Source organism: Chiloscyllium plagiosum, unplaced genomic scaffold, assembly GCF_037043375.1.
Source record: "Chiloscyllium plagiosum isolate Xiang-an unplaced genomic scaffold, Cpla_swu_hap1 HiC_scaffold_3, whole genome shotgun sequence".
NCBI classification, from domain to species: Eukaryota; Metazoa; Chordata; class Chondrichthyes; order Orectolobiformes; family Hemiscylliidae; genus Chiloscyllium; species Chiloscyllium plagiosum.
Genome location: NW_028270141.1, coordinates 47,419,193 through 47,437,127, shown reverse-complemented (window position 1 = coordinate 47,437,127; position 17,935 = coordinate 47,419,193). Strand labels below are relative to the sequence as shown.

Here is a 17,935-nt window from a genome sequence, read left to right as displayed (position 1 = left end):
CCTGATGGTGGTGGGCAAGTTGTTGGAGGGAATCCTGAGGGACAGGATGTACATGTATTTGAAAAGGAGTGATTAGGGATAGTCAACATGGCTTTGTGTGTGGGAAATCATGTCTCACAAACTTGATTGAGTTTTTTGAGGAAGTAACAAAGAGGATTGATGAGGGAAGAGTGGTGGACGTGATCTATATAGACTTCAGTAAGGCATTCGATAAGGTTCCCCATGGGAGACTCGTTAGCAAGGTTAGATCTCACGGAAACAGGGAGAACTAGCCATTTGGATACAGAACTGGCCGAAGGTAGAAGACAGAGGATGGTGGTGGAGGGTTGTTTTTCAGACTGGAGGCCTGTGACCAGTGGGGTGCTACAAGGATGAACATAGGTATAGTTAGTAAGTTTGCAGATCACACCAAAATTGGAGGTGTTGTTGACAGCGAAGAAGGTTACCTCAGATTACCATGGGATCTTGGTCAGATGGGCCAGTGGGCTGAAAAGTGGCAGATGGAGTTTAATTTCGATAAATATCAGGTGCTGCATTTTGGGAAAGCAAACCTTAGCAAGACTTATACTGTTAATAGTAAGGTCCTGGGGAGCGTTGCTGAACAAGGAGACCTTGGAGTGCAGGTTCATAGCTCCTCGAAAGTGGAGTCGCAGGTAGATAGGATGGTGAAGAAGGTGTTTGATATGCTTTCCTTTATTGGTCAGAGTACTGAGTGCAGGAGTTGGGAGGCCATGTTGCGGCTGTACAGGACATTGATTAGGCCACTTTCAGAATATTGTATGCAATTCTGGTCTCGGAAGGATGTTGTGAAACTTGAAAGAGTTCAAAAAAGATTTACAAGGGTGTTTCCAGGATTGGAGGATTTGAGCTATAAGGAGAGTTTGATAGGCTCAGGCTGTTTTCCCTGGAGCATCGGAGGCTGAGGGGTGACCTGTAGAGGTTTATAAAATCATGACAGGCATGGATAGGATAAATAGACAAGGTTTCTTCCCTGGGTTGGAGCTAGAGGGCGTGGGTTTAGGGTGAGAGGGGTAAGATATAAAAGAGATCTAAGGAGCTACATTTTCACGCAGAAGGTGGTACATTTATGGAATGAGCTGTCAGAGGAAGTGGTGGAGGCTGGGACAATTGCAACATTTAAGAGGCATTTGGATGGGTATATGAATAGGAAAGGGTTGGAGGGATTTGGGCCGGGTGCTGGCTGGTGGGACTAGATTGGGTTGGTATATCTGGTTAACATGGAGTCTTGAACTGAAGGGTCTGTTTCCGTGCTGTACATCTCTCTGACTCTATGACTCGACGTAAGTTTTGAAAGAATTACTTACAGGAGGACAGGCTTTGAGATGACACTCCAGAGCTTAGAAAACAAGGGCATAGTTTGGGATGAAAGAAATCTGATGTACAGGGGGCCGGAATTAGTGGAACACAGATCTTGGAGGATGGTGGGCTAGGTGAGGTTACAGAAAAGGAGAACACCAGTAATATTTGTACCTGGGCACCACACCTTAGGGAAGAGTATACTGGCCTTGAAGAGAGTCCAGTGTAGATTACAAGAATGCTACTTGGACTTCAGGGTTAAATTATGTGGAGGAGTTAGGCCTGTATAGTCTGGAATTCAGAAAGCTAAGAGTAAACTGAGTGCAATCTTCAAGATATTAACAGGAAAAGATATTAACAGTTGTTAACGGTAGATAAAGATAATCCATTTGTACCGATTGGGGATTCTGGAACTATAGGCATAATCCGGGGATTAGGGCCAGACTAGACAGGTGAGATATTTGGTGATAGGTATTTGGAACTCGATTCCATTAACCGAAGTAGATTCTGGGTTGGTTGTTAGTTTTAAATCTGAGATAGATACATTTTTGTGAAGCCAAGATGTTAATGGATATGCACGAAAGGCAGGTACAGTATATGGAATTAGGCCACAGGTCAGCCATGATGTAATTTGATTGAGGACCAGGCTTGAGGGACTGAATGAAAACCGAAAGAATGTTGATGCTGTAAATCAGAAAAAAAACAGAAGTTGCTGGAAAAGCTCAGCCGTTCTGAGGAGGGCTCACCGGACCTGAAACTTTAACCCTGATTTCTCTTCACAGATGCTGCCTGATCTGCTGAGCTTTTCCAGCACTTCTGTTTTTGTTGAGGGGCTGAATAGTCTACTCCTGTTCTTATGCTCTTGTCATGAAAGTTTTGAAATTGAGGCATTACATTGGGAGCCACTGTAGATGAGTAACCAGGAGGAGCAATGAGTGAATGGGACTTTATGGATTAGGAGGAGGGCAGCAGTGTTTTGGATGGGATTAAATTTGTGGAGGGTGGAAAATGGGACATTAGCAAGGAAGGTGTTAGAGTCAGTAAGTCTAGTGTTAGCAAAGGCTTAGACAGGGTTTTCAATGAACTTGTCATTCCAAAATACTGAGGAATGGATTTCACATTCCATATGTGCTAACCTTCCCAGAGTCCATTTTAGACATTTCTGTGTTCGGTTGAATAGATGCCGACTCCCAGCAGTGTCCAACAACAGTCTGAATTTACCAGAAACTACCCACCCATTGTTATCGCCTGGCTGGAGCTGATGTGTTGAGGACATTTGGCAATGATATTCAAATACCATTGAAACTCCTTGGACCTATTCTACCTGTAGCCAGCAGAGAGCAACCTGAATCCTATGAGTTTTGTAACAGAGCTACATTGTTTTTGTTCAGATCCATTTGAAGACTTTTGTACCTGGTAACTTTCCCTGCCATTGGAGGGAGCTGTGGCCCATCATGAAAGCTGTGAAAGTGCACATCAACTCCATGGCAACTACTTCTCTGTAATTCACATGCTTTTGAAATTTCTGACTATATTTTCAATGTTTCCTCAGTGATTTGAAATAGAACTTTTAATTTGTTATTGGGAATATCCTCATGGCAGTGAAAGATTGGCAACATTTTGTTGAAAATAAAATGAATGTTACTGTAAGGGCTTTTTTTTTGATGATTAGTCTGACAAAGGAGTCCACTTAAAGCAATCATCTTTCTCTCCCAGTAGCCTGTGTGTTTCCAGCATATTGTGCACTCTTTGTCATTCAAATTTCCAGCATGGAGGAGTTTTCTTTTTATTTTGACTGCTACCAAGCACGAATGTTAAAGCCATCTGATACATGCATATTCTGTATACAGTGTTTGATCTCATTCTCTGTAAGGTGCTTGGTACGTGAATAGTTACACACAGCTCAATGTGGTCGATCATTCTTGTCATTATTTGTGCAGGAGTGAGATTTGTATGAAGGAAGTCAGGAATTGACCAGCTGGTGGGATCAGGTGATCTCCTGGGGCTGGCAGTTTGTCTATGCCAGTGTTTCGTTCTTGTATGGATTTTGCTGATTCCTTGCTTAACAACAGCCAACAGACTCTTGGAACAAATATTTTGCTGTTTTGAGTTTCAAATTTCCAATATAGTCAATATCTGTATTTTAAATCTGTAACCTTTGACCCATGGGCTTACACACAGTAATAATTCAACTGTTCTTATTTTGTAATATGACCTGCTTAAACCCAATAGAAAGAAAATGCCATGAGTACCAGGAGAAAAGACAAGTGACAACTGAAGAATGCCTGAAAATATGTTACAGCCAATTTGGTGCATTCTTGATGTACTATGTTTATAATAGAGGAAAATGGGGAGGTGATGGCCTAGTGGTATTATCACTACACTATTAGTCCAGAGGCCCAGCTAATGTTCTGGAGACCTGAGTTCAAATTCTGCCATGGTAGATGGTAGAATTTGAAAATCTAGAATTGGGTCTAATGATGACTGTGAATCCATTGTTGATTGTTAGTGAACCAGATGGGCTTTTCCTAATATCTTTAGGGAGGGAAGCTGCTATTCTTATCTGGTCTGGCCTATATCTGACTCCAGACCCCCAGCGATGTGGTTGACTCTTAACTGCCCTCTGGACAGTTAGGGATGGACAAATAATGCTTGCCTAGCCAGCGATACCCTTATCCCATGAATGAATAAATAAAAATGCATCATTCAATTTTGAGCATCACAAGATCTGACAAACTGCAGAAAGAAATGACAAAATAGTTTAACTTTAGGTGCTAGCTGAATTATAAATGTTGGCTTGAATGCTAGAAAAACTTAGTTGGAATGAAGTCATGGAGTCTTTTCACATCCAGTTAGCTTTAAGTCCCACTCCACAGACTTGAGCTCATCATTTAAAATGACAATTAAGCAATGCAACTGAGGGCGTTCTGCATTGTCGGTAGTTCTGTCTTTCAGTTAAGACTTGAAACCAAAGCTTGACTTGCCCCAACAACATTATTGCAATGAAGAGCAAACAAACTCTCCTGGCTAACAACTACTTATTCCTCAACCAAAATGCGTAAAACGTATTATCATTATGTCATTGCTGTTTTTGGGAGCTTTTTTGTGCCCAAGTTGTCTGCTGAATTTCCTAAATGTTAGTGGCAGGGATTTCAGTAATGGTAGCTCTGCATGTGATTTGAGAACCAGAACTGTGCTTAGTCCTCCAAGTGCAGCCCAAACAAGATTTATTGCAAGCTCAACACAACTGCTGTGCTTTTCATGTGTATCTCTCTTCTTTGGTTGTGGATTGCTGGAGTCCAACTTTTGCATCCATCTTTACCATGCAAAGTTGCATACTTCATCCATATCTTACTTGATGTTTGGCCTGCAACTGAAGCTCCAAGACAACCAGTCTTTCCTGGCATATCTGTTCATTATGTGGAGCATGGTTGTTTCAGTGCATGGTCCCTTTAAGACTGAAAAACATGCAGGCGTGCTGAAGTAAAGGTTGTTTGTAGGCAGCCTGTCTGTTCCCTGCCTGGCATATTCCTGGTTGCGCAGCAGCACACCTATTCACCTTCAAAGGAGCATTGTTTACAACCCACTGGAATTGTTTTGTGTGGGAAATGATAATCAAGATTTCATGTCAGTTAATCAGACTTTACTCTTCCTTTTGTGAGGTTGCATTCACTTTAATTCTTTTGATTAGACAGAGCTAGTTTGATGTCACCTGCCTTTGAACCAGTGCCAAGGATAGAGTGTTTGTGAATTGGCTGGCTTTGCAGTTTATCAACCTGAGTGAAGAAAACATGATTTGCAAACTGTTGGTGACTTGTCAGTGTAATTAGAGGGTAGCTAGATAAATACACAGAAGAGAAAGTGACAGAAGGATATACTGAAGGTTAAATCCAGAAAAGTGGGAGAAAGCTTGTGTGGAGTGTAAATGACAATGGCCTAGAATTGTGCCCTTATGTCCAACTAGTTGATAATATATATTGAATATAATTCATTTTACTGATTTGGCGGGCAAGTGTCAATAAAATAATTAAAGGTTCTTTCATCATGTGTTTGTGCTCGTGCGCACATGTATATACGTACAACCATTAGTTGAACCTTGTAAGCAAAACGTCTCCAGTTGAAATCATTAATTTTTAAAGCCCAACCTTGCTCAGGTTAATTTTGAACTAACGTGCAGGTCATTCAATAATAACACACGTTTCGTCAACGTTAATTGGCTGTAACATGATTGATGAATTGTGGATGTTGTTTGGACAGTGAACTTTCTACTGAACAGGCATAGTGACTTTCTATTAGCGATCTTCGACAGTGCAATTTTCAATAGCGGGTTTCCATCGCGATTTTCTACAGCGGGAGGTCGCAGAGGAACATGACTGTCACATCCTCGCAGAATGACCTATGCTTTTATATACTTTGTTTTTAGAGAACCCTTGTCTTCCCTTACTTTCAGAGAAATGCTCTAACTTTCTAGTTATAACTCACTGAGCAAATAACCAGATTGGGTCGTTAATAGCCTGTCGGTGCCTAGTATTATATCTGTTGCTAAACCTCCAGGGCACATTGTACCAGTGTCACTATAAAGCTTCATTAGTATTTGGTTACTAAACAGCCATTGCAATTGAATGCTGAATGTGACCTGCAATGTAGTTCATCCATTCAACTTGTAACTTACTTGATTCTTTTTAATGAAGGAATTGAAAAACCTTGATCTGTAGTTAATTAAATCAATATTCTCTTTCCATCCTGTTTAAAAATATTATCATTGGCTTGTGTGTATGTGATTAATTGTCTAAAACAACATGGGCCTGTCCTGCGTATTCCCACAGTACTCTCCCTGGGTTTTCAGTTGAACCAGTAATGTCTGTTGCAATCCAGGAAAAAATACGATTTGGAGATGCCGGTGTTGGACTGGGGTGTACAAAGTTAAAAATCACACAACACCAGGTTATAGTCCAACAGGTTTAATTGGAAGCACACTAGCTTTCGGAGCGACGCTCCTTCATCAGGTGATTGTGGAGGGCTCGATCGTAACAGAATTTATAGCAAAAATTTGCAGTGAGATGTAACTGAAATTATACATTGAAAAGTTGATTGTCTGTTAAGCCTTTCATCAACAGACAGGAGGGTTCCCTCCCAGTTGGGGAACACTTCAGTGGTCCAGGACATTCAGCCTCGGACCTTCGGGTGACCATCCTCCAAGGTGGACTTCGGGACAGGCAGCAGAGGAAAGGGGCCGAGCAGGGGCTGATAGCTAAGTTCGATACCCATAGGGAGGGCCTCAACCGGGACATTGGGTTCATGTCACATTACAGGTGATCACCATTGCACTACACACACACACACACACACACACACACATATTCCTACACACACACGGACACACGGACACACAGACACACACACACACACACACTTTCTCACACTCACAACCCCCACCCCAGACAAACAGACACACTGACCAGACAAAGACCCACATGCACACATATATTTTGTGTGGTGAATTTGTACTTGCAGAGTTACATTGCACTTTGCTCAAAAACTGCATACATTCATGTAGAACTCTGAGCTCAAAAACTGCATGAACTTATGTAAAACTCTGTTATCTCACTTTTTAGATTAGAATCAATCTAAACATCAGGTCATAGACAGAGAACACAGGGGGTTAACACCTTCAAATATTGTCTAGCTATCACCATTGTTAACAGCTAACCCAAGAATGCAACTTTAAAAAAAGGGTTTTGTGATTTACACATGAAAGAAGTGAAACTATCACTGTATTCTAACAGATGAAAGGCTTAACAGACAATCAATTTTTCAATGTATAATTTCAGTTACATCTCACTGCAAATTTTTGCTATAAATTCTGTGTAACGATCGAGCCCTCCACAATCACCTGATGAATGAGTGTTGCTCCGAAAGCTAGTGTGCTTCCAATTAAACCTGTTGGACTATAACCTGGTGTTGTGTGATTTTTAACCAGGAAAAGATAGAGGAGTTGAATAAATCCTTTGCATTCATACTAGAAGGCACTAATAGAATTCTAAAATTGCTAAATATTCAAGGAGAAGAAATAAGTGCAATTACTCTCGCAAGAGAAAAATGCTGAGAAACTAACGAGGCTCAAGATTGGTAACGTTCCCTGAACAGGATGAGCTGCATCCTATATATTGAAACAAGTATCTGCAGAGAATCTTTCAATTCTGGAGGAATCCCAGAGGTTGGAGAACTGCCAATGTAATACATGCATTAAAGAGAAGAAAGAGACGAAAAGCAAATAATGATAAACCAATGAGCTTATTATCTGTTATTGGGAAAAGGTTAGTCTAATATAAAGTAAGTAATAACAGCATTTAGAAATGCATAATATGATTAAGCAAGCCAGGTCACTATAGATCTGCTTTCTCATTAGAGAGAGCTGAGAGGTGGTGATTTTAACCTGAGGATGACCATGCCTCAAGAGAGGAGCAAGGTTGAGAAGGTGGGACCTTTTGTAGTGACCTCAGCTGATATGAGAATAGAACCCATGCTGTTGGCATCACTCTGCTGTTCAGCCAACTAGCTAACTGAGACCAAGTAGTCTCACATAGTTTAAGTGGAAATTATGCCTGACAAATTTGCTAGAATCCTTTTGAGGGGGTAACAAGCAGGATAGATAAGGGGAATGCAGTGTATGTTTAGATTTTCAGCAGACATTTAATAAGATGCCACACATTTAACTCCTTAATAAGACAAGAATCTGTGATGATGGAGGCAATATAGTAGCATGGATAGAGAATTGGCTGACTGATGAAAAAGGAAGTTAGGATAAGGGGAGCATTTTCAAATGGCAATCTGTTACAAGTGTGCGCTCTAGGAATTAATACTGGAGCCATGTATGTTAATAACTTGGATAAGGAATGTATTATAGCTAAGTTTGCAGATGACTCAAAAGTAGGTGCAAAGGTAAATGATGAGGATGATAGAGGGGTATAGCGAGGTTAAGCGAGTGGATAAAAGCTTAGCAAATGGAATATAATGTGGGAACGTATGAGATAATGCACTTTGGCAGGATATTGAAGGAGCTGAATATTAAGTGGAGAATGCCTATAGGAAGCTATGAAAAGAGGGTTTTGGGAGACCTAATTCATGGACCAAAAAAAGCTTGCATTCAAATTCAGCAAGTAATAGGATAGGCAAATGGAATATTAGCTTTTATCTTCAGGGGAATGGAGCATAAAAGCAGGAAGGTTTTGCTAAAATTATGTAAGGCACATGTTAGAGCACAGCTGGAATACTGTTAATAGTTTTGATCCCCTTATCTAATGAAAGATATTCTGGTATTAGAGGTGGTCCAGAAGAGGTTCACCAGGCTGATAGTAGGTTTGAAGGGACTGTCTGATGAGGAGAGGTTGAGAAGATTGGGCTCATACTCAACAGAATTTAGAAGAATAAGAAGTTAACTTATTGAAGCTTATAAGATTCTTAAGGGGCTTAACATGATCTTACAATCTCCTGTCTTTGTTCCTTGTATCGCCCCCACCTCTCATCCCCCTTTATTCTTTTCCAGGAAGTTGGAGAAGTTTGAGGTATTTTAGCATAGTGGCTATGTTATTAGTCTGTTAATCGAGAAACATTAGTTAAAATCCGACTGTGCAATAAGATATTTTAAATTAAATTAATTAAATAAAATCTGAAAGGCAAGCCTATATCTGTTGACCATGAAATTACACAATGTCATACAGCTCGTTCACATAAGTATTTTAGAGATGGCAATCTGCTACATATGTGACTCCAGACCAATGGCAGCATATCTGACCCTTTACTTTCCTCTGTAATGACCTGAGTACTCAAGGAAGGATTCCATAACCACTTTTGAAAGATAGTTAAGGCCACTAAAAAAGCTTTGTCAGAGACACCGATATGCTGAGAAGGAATAAGTGTTTTTGATAGAGAATTGGCAGGAGGCTGTAGAGTTTATATTTACTTGCCTGGAATGAATCTTCAAGGCTGGAGGAGAAAAGAGGTCCTAACAGGCCTCACAATTAATGGAATAGATTTCCAAGAGGATGACAACTTCATTAATCATCACTTTCACAATCTTAGTGTATCTCAAAGCACTTTACAGCCAATGAAGTACTCCTGAAGTGTGTCACTGTCATGCGATTGAAATCTCGGTCATACATTTGTGCAAAGCAAGATCTCTGAAACACCTACACAATACCTTTTTCCTAGTTTTAGACAGAGGACAGTTGGGCAGGACATGAAAAGAAATCCCTTGGTCTTGCATGAATAGTTCTATCAGATCATTTACATCCACTGAAAGCTTGGTTTAATGTCTCATCTGAAATACTGCTGCACTCCCTCAGTATGACTCCGAGGTGTCAGCATTGGTTTCTGTTTGGATCTCCTGAGGTAGGGCATAAACTTCTAATCTTCTGAATGTGAGGCTGTGTATGGATCAGATGACTGATCCACTGTTAACACTGTGAGTTATTGTATCTTGTCTATTCATGTTATGGTTTTGATTCTTGACTCTTGTCTGTATTTGTTTAAATGACCTAATTTCAGGATGTTCATCACTACTTTGGAATTGGGTGGGACTGAAAACTTCAACTGACTTCATGGTAAAAATGGATTTGTGAAAGTCATTCCTTTCTTTTCTCATGGACATTACATTGAAAGTATAGAAGATTATTTGCATCATTGTTTTGTGGGTACTCATTTTATAGAGTCATACTTGCTGAAAAATCTTTGCAATCTTTTAAAATTTGCACAGCAGATATGTAGTTCCTCTAAAAAGAGCCCCCTAAGCTCTAATGGTCAGATTTTTATTGTTATCACGTTTTGACATCAAAATATACCCATAAAGGAAGTTTGACCGCCAAGTGCAAAGTAACATACATGAACGAATTGGAGCTATTGATTGCATACTTAATTTATTTTATCTTTGGCAGTTTGCAGAATGGTTGCACACTGTTAATGGAAGTGGAATGTCTTTGCTAAAATGTGAATGGAAAAATAAATATTTGTAATTATATCATGTTTTTCTGGACCTTGTGAAGTCATAGAATCCCTACAGTGTGGAAGCAGGCCACTCGGCCCATCAAGTCCACACTGACTCTCCAGAGAGCATCCTATCCAGACCCACCTCCACCCCCATAACCCGGCAATTCTCATGGCTAATCCACTTAGTCCGCACGTTATAGGCAATTTAGTTGGCATGGCCAGTCCACCTAACCTGTACATTTTTGGACTGTGCGAGGAAGAAAACCCACGCAGACATGGGGAGAATGTGTGAACTGCACACGCACGCACACAAACAAACAAACTTTGGTCACTGTTGTACAAATGAAAGGTCTCTCGCAAATTCTTTCCCTTGACTGGAGAAATATTGAGGATGTGACCTGAGTAACTAATATCACTCACTAGGATTTCAGGATCACAAATTTAATAGTTGTTTGCTATGCACTTGATTAACTAAATTATTCCTAATTCACTAATGGATTAAATTATGTGGACAGGCTACATCACCTATTGTGTATTTCCTTGAGTTTAGTTTACTTAAACTGAAATGTTTAACATATTAGATTATCCTGATAAGGTTCAGAATGAAAAAATGCTTTTCCTGCAAGTGGGATTCCAGACAGAAATAATTATTCTCACTGACAGAAGATTGATATTCAGAGAACACAGATTTGAAATGATTTTCAAAGGAACTTAAGGATATATAATTTAAGAACGAGGAGCAGGAATAAACAATTGAGTCCCTCCAGCCTGCTGTGCCATTTAACATGATCATGCCTGGTCTCTTTTGGGCCTCGACTCCATTTTCCTATCTGCTCCACATAACCCTTTAGCCCATTACTAATTTAAAAATCTGTATCTTCTCCTTTTAAATTTACTCAATGTTCTAGCATCTACTGCACTTTGGGGTAGTGAGTTTCACAGATTGACCTTGAGAGAAGTAATTCCTCGTCATTTTTGTTTAAATCTGCCACCCTTTAGTCTAAAATGATAACCTCACGTTCTCTATTGTTCTGCAAAGGGAAACATCCACTCTACGTCTACTTTGTCAATCTTCTTTAGCATCTTATATTCTTCAGTTAGATCTCTTCCATTCTTTTAAGGTCCAGTAAGTATAGGGAGGAGAAAGTGAGGTCTGCAGACGCTGGAGATCAAAGCTGAAACTTTATTGCTGGAACAGCACAGCAGGTCAGGCAGCATCTAGGGAACAGAAGATTCGACGTTTCGGGCACATGCCCTTCTTCAGGAATGTGATTCCTGTAGAAGGGCATGTGCCCGAAACGTCGAATCTTCTGTTCCCTAGATGCTGCCTGACCTGCTGTGCTGTTCCAGCAATAAAGTTTCACCAGTAAGTATAGGTCAAAGCTGCACAATTTCCCCTCATAAGACAAACGCATTTACCTCTGGAATTAACCAAGTGAGCCTTCTTTGAATTGCCACCAATGCGATTGCATCCCTCCTCAAGTAAAAGGACTAGAATTATTTGCAATACCCCAGCTGCGGGTTCGCAGATGTCTGATACACCTCTGAAAACGCTGCCCTACTACTATGTGGTATAGGAGGAAAATTGTTTATCCTGTCGTTAGGACCTGGAGTTAACTCCAAGAAAGTAGTGGTGGTAGATTGTCTTCCTTTTTGGAAGGGAATTGGCCATGTATTTGAACAAAAAGATTTTAGTGCTAAAGGGAGAGACACAGGGGGCTTGTGCCTGAATGGCTTCCTTCTTTGCTATAACCATTCAACATGACCTCACATTTAGAACTGACCAAAGGAATGAGAAACACATTTACCACCATAAATCAATCCATTTACTTGGTCATACGGCATCTAAACAGAACCTTCAGTCCAACTTGTCCATTTGATCAGCTACCCTAAATAAATCTAGTCCCATTTGTCAGCATTTGGCCCATATCCCTCTAAACTCATCCTATACACGTACCCATCCAGATACCTTTTAAATGTTGTAATTGTACTAGCCTCCACCACTTTCTCTGGCAGCTCATTCCATATGCGCACCCCCCACTGTGTGAAAAACATTTCCCTTCAGTTCCTTTTGAATTTTTCCTTTCTCACCTTAAATCTTTACCGTCTAGTTTTGAACTCTCCTCAGCCTGGGGAAAATACCTTGGCTATTTACCCTACATATGCTCCTCATGATTTAATAAACCTCTGTAGGGTCACCCCTTAGCCTCCAAAGCTCCAGAAAATAGCCCTAGTCTATTCACTCTCTCCCCATAGCTCAAAACCTCCAACCCTGGAAACACTCTTTGCTAAATCATTTCTGAATCCTTTCAATTTTCACAACAGCCTTCTTATAGCAGGGAGTTCAGAATTGAATGCAGTATTCCAAAAGTGGCATAACCAATGTCCCGTACAGCGACAACAGGACCTCCCAACTCCTACTCAAAGTTTTGACCAGTAAAGGAAAGTATACCAAACACCTTCTTCACTACCCTGTCTACCTGGGACTCCACCTTCAAGGAACTATGAACTTGAAGCTAATTTTGTGTGGCAACACTTCCCAGGAGCCTACCATGAAGTGTATAAGTCCTATCCTGATTTGCTTTGCTAAAATGCAACACCTCACATTTATTTAAATTAGGCTCCATCTACCAATCCCGTTGTACTCTCAGATGCATGCAACAATTTACTTTAACTAAGAGTTCAAAATACACCAATTATAAAGTGAGCATTGTATTAAGTACTATGCTGTAGGATTTGCAGGACTGATGTGACCTACCTCCTCATCCAGAAAAGTTAGAGTGTTCTACTAAAATTGAGCTAATTGATTGTCATAATCTCCTAGTGTGTCTCACTCCCTACTGGAAACAAAGGGGTATTTGTTTTTTGCCATTTCTGAGTTCATATCTTTTATTTTGTTCCAATGATAGGGCTTGCCAAGCTGAAGTCAGAGGCTGATGTTTCTGTGTACCTAGTAGCTATTAAGAATGTAGATTGGATAATAATTGCAAAGCAGTATGTAAGAAATCTTATGTTGTGCACAATCTTGAATAAACTTTCTTTAATCTTGTGACTGGAGAAGATTGGAATGAAAAGCTGCATGATTTGCTGTCAGGGAGACATCCCTATAGGTGCAGGTCTGTGCCTGTGCACTGCTTTTTAGGCACTTTCTTTTCTGAAGGGTTTGTGTGTGTGTGTCATCTTCCAAGTCAGCCAACTACGCTTTGCCTTTTATTTCACTGAGTTATTTAACGAATAAAGTGAATTTTAAAATAAGCACCACAAATTCTTCTTCAGTGAGTCACGCTGACTTGCCCTACTCTCCCTACTCATTTCTGTCTTTACGTTTATGTTCCATGATAAATTAGACAATTTTTCTAACTGGTTGTGTTTGTTGTAGGAGTGCTGCAGGGAATACCATGATTCTACATGCTCTTCAACCACTTTGTTGTGATAATTGTTGGGGAGGAACGTCTTTTACTTTTGAGAAAAGGTGTGCTAAATTTATTTTCCATCTAGACCAGTGGGATGGTTGGGGGGGAGTGGCTATTCTTGAGATGAAGTGGGAGGAGTCTCTTTAGTAAGCACGCCTGCCTTACTTTTGTATGTCTCAGCATTGCAAATGGAAATGTCAGATCGTTGCATTGAACAGCCTGGACGAGAGATGGGCCTTTTCCCCAGTGAAAGAGAGCTGAACGCTCGGCTGGTGAACCGGATGTGTTGTATGGGTTAGTACCTTGTATGTCCCACATGTATCTTTGGCTCAGCTACAGTGTAAAATTCACGCCCAGGCTGTAAAGTCAGACACTGCTTCAGTTAAATGCTGTTCCAATAATAAGCTGTAACTTGAAATGCTTGTGCCTCTTCATTCCTTCATGGTTTATGGCTTTAGTCACTTCACAATTTAAACCTCTGCCCCCTCTGATTGCATTCAAAGTGATTGGCAAAGGACCCAGAGGAGCTTTGGGATTTTGTTTTCAGTGCCCTACCAGAAAGGGTGGTGGGAGCAGAATCAAAAATAATTTTTTAAAAGGTAACTGGATAAATACTTGAAGACAAGTGAAATATGCTGCCTGAGGATCGACCATCAGTGGTGTGACTAATGTGGACTGTTCTTTCAAAGGACTGACACTTGCATGATGGGCTGAATGAGCACCTTGCGTGCTATATGAATATATGAATGTTGAAATCAAATCTTCAGTTGTAACCCAAAGTTAGCTTGGAGTTTGTGCAAACTCTATCTTTTCCTTGGCTTCCTCCACTAAGCTGTGCTTGTGCGATTTGTACTGAGTGCATGTGGAGTGGCATTATCACTGACCCTGTTCCTTCGAAACCTACCTTTGTGACCAAGCTCGCGGCCACCTGTGCCAGTTGCTTCCTTGCCAAGTCTGTGCCAAATTTTGTAAAGTGCCCCGGATGTTAGAAGTGCTGTATAGATTCAAGGTTTTGTCCATGACAATAATTATGAGTCACCTAAAAACCTAGGCGTAGTATGTTATGAGGAATAACTTGTTGACATTTTTGCTGCCTTTGGGTTCTGCTCAAAAATTCAATTTTCTACATTTTACTCAATGAGGAAACTGGACACTGTTCTGAGCGTAATCCAACTCGTGACTGGTATCTGTCCTTCTCATTGTTTTGCTATTTAAGGTGATCAGTGGTCAGTGATAATGTATACTGATACTGCTTGTCCTGTGTCAGGAGCTTTGTGATTGGGAATGCATGTGCATATCTATGTTTGCAGACCTCTCACAGATAAGACTTGATTCTTTCAAGCTAATCACTGAATGATTAAAATAGTCCAAATATGACCATAATGCCCTTGTGAATGCCATCAATAATCATCACCCTTTCGACCACCTCTGACTTCTTGCTATTTTACAGGGGTATATGATGAGGATGGTATTGGGATCAATTTAAATTCTTGCCTTTCATCATTATTATTCATGCTTCGACCTCCTCCCTCAAACTGCCCCTTTTCTGTTGTAGAATTGGTTTTTGATATTTGCTACTGAGGCTGCCACTTTGATAATGATGGGTTATGATGCCCTAGAACCATATCCCATCACATAACTCTGCCTTCCTGCCTCTGAAGCAGACGGTTGCAGTACAGTAGTAGTATAACATGTAGTTTGACACTACTGAAGGAGTTGCTGCAGTCAGTGGTACTGACTGTTGAATGAGCTGTTGAAGGTCCTGTCTTCCCTCAGCTGAGCATCAAAGATTCCCACGATACTGTTTTGAAGACGAGCAGAGGAGTTCTCCCATTGTTGTTTTCCTTCCCTGAATCCCACTCTCTTTCCATTCTCCCTCTCCTACCATTCTCTTATGTTTCACTGTTATCTCTTCCAAAACCTATTCTCTTTCCCACTCCCCATCTAGGAACTTCTGATCACATATGCACCTCATTCAGATTTGCTCCTTGCTGCCACACTGTGGCCCTCTCTGAAGCCAAGTCAGTACAAGGATAACATACAGTGTACTTCAAGTAGAAGACTGCAGCATCAGACGTTAGAACATATCGTTCCCTGGAACGCACTGCATTACATTTGGCTAAGCTAAACTGTAACAACCTCTGGAGCTGTCTAAACAGTTCAGTTAGTTTCTGGTGGTTTTTATTTCAAAAAGCAGCACAACTCTGTCACAGAACCTTTAGAAGATTTAACAATCTTCAGTGAAGACATAGATAATCTCTTTTGGATGGAATTAGCCCTATTGGAAAACTTTTGTTTCTTAACTTGGAGGACTTGGCTATTTTGTTTGTCAAGGCACTGCATTTTATTGTGTATCCAATTAGACTTGTACTTGTTCTCCATCCTGCCTTTTACTTGATGGAGTCCCCAAAAGTGCTTCAATTTTGTGTTTTTAAGGGAACTGCTAATATCAAACATTTTTTAAAAAAATGGCAGCCCTCAACTTCTGGGTTTCCAGTTGAAACTGTAGATTATTCCAAAGGTTCTGTAGGGTGGTGGAGGGAAGGAAGCTTCAATGTGAACTGTTTGAAGTATTTCATGGTCATTTTCAACAAGACAACATCTGGTAAAGAGAGAGCCTGATGCGTGAAAAAGGGTTTGTTCAAAGACAGGCTAATGAAGTACTGCAAGAAAACAATAAGGGACATTTGGAGGATGCATGGGAGTAAGGATTGTGAGCAAGATTGGTGATGGAAGTTGAACTTCACTGATGCTGTTGGCCTGGATTAGATCCTGAAATATCCAAGTTGAGACTGGATCCCACAACATTCTGACTCTAAGATATCCTAGTGAAGTGCAGTGGTATAATGAAGTTTCATTTCCTGGCTGCCTCCATCCATCCATCCCTCCACGCAGAGCTAACCAGCTATTGCTTAGTGCTTTTGGGTTTGGGCCAAAATGTTTAATACTATCTTCGCACTATTTTACTGACTAAGTACAAATGGAAGCCAAAAGTGATGGTGAAGAGCTTATCATCTAAGTTGAGTCATCATTATTTAAGGAACTGTCTGCTGTAAAGGTGGTCAAATTTGAAATCTGTCAAACAAGTCGCTGTAGTAGAGTTGCATGGGAATTGGTATAAATTTTCAAATGGAGGCTTTAGCTGCGATTGAATCCATCAAGTATCCATTCTTTGAAAGAATGCAAAATGCCAGAGAAATGTTTGAACTGATTTCTTTTCATCAGGGCAATATGTAAATTTCAAACTCCTCCAATCCGTTTTCTTCCACTCCACTGACTGAGCAGCTCTGAAGTACTGCAGTCTGCATTCGCAGGGTAAGATGAATGAGAAACATTATGTTCCTGCTGTGATTAATCAGAAAGTTGTTTGTTGGTAATCATTGCAACTTACTTGTGTATCTACAATTGTTAGTATTTTCTTTCTCCCCATCTGCCTTTAGACTAACTGTTCCTGTCCTGTTCACTGTCTCTCTTTTGCCTCGCGTATCCCATCCATGGTTTTGTATTTCCTACATCTTTCCTGGCCAAGAATATACCCAATGCTGGAAGCTGCTGAGGAGTGCAAGAATACCCAGAGGACTTGCTCGTTTTAGTTCATCTCTCTGTATAGCTTCTGAAGGTCTTGGGTTCAAGCCCCTGCCATCACTGAATCACAACTTGGGTGTCACTTCCATGCACTACTGTGGGGGTCCGACACTATCAGAGAAACCCTATATTTTTCAAGCATCTGCCAAGCCCAGACTGGCTGATTGCATTTTGGAAAATATTTATTCTTCAGACAACGCTGCCAATGCTGATATAAGCTGGTCATTTATTAACTGCAGTACATTGTTTGATAGCACTACACCTATTTGCTATCTTTCACACTTGTTAGTAATTGATAAAGTTTTGTGTATTTGGGGAGTGGGAATATTGTCGTGTTGTGCACCTGATTCTAGTATCAGTGCATTTTATTTAAACACTGCTTTTAAAATCTGACTCCACCTTCTGATCTCAATCTTGCATATGGGGGACACCCTTGGTTTGGATTCTTTCTGTTTTCCTTCAATGAAATATTTTAAAACTGGAATTTGGAAGATTTGAAACTAAAGTTTGCTGTGAGCTTGCCATGGCAGCACTGTTTTAAATTATAAACCAGATATGGCCTTTGACAGTTGACTTATTGCTGAAAGGATCAATTGCATCTAGAGGAGTGTTTGAAGGACTGAGAACTGCTTGTA

The 17,935-nt window shown here is 40.5% G+C and overlaps 1 protein-coding gene across 17 annotated transcripts in view; it reads left to right on the top strand.

Moving 5' to 3' along the window:
• The window catches only part of dst (dystonin), a 617,802-nt gene that overhangs the window by 104,796 nt on the left and 495,071 nt on the right, over nucleotides 1-17,935 (top strand). The window contains exon 1 of one of the 17 annotated variants that reach the window (XM_087979193.1): nucleotides 13,935-14,009. The exons of the other annotated variants lie outside the window; for them this stretch is intronic. Coding sequence (XP_087835319.1) covers nucleotides 13,946-14,009 — 64 coding nt within the window. The 5' untranslated portion in view covers nucleotides 13,935-13,945. Of the gene's footprint in view, nucleotides 1-13,934; nucleotides 14,010-17,935 lie in introns of those variants that run through there. 17 annotated transcript variants of the gene reach the window in all.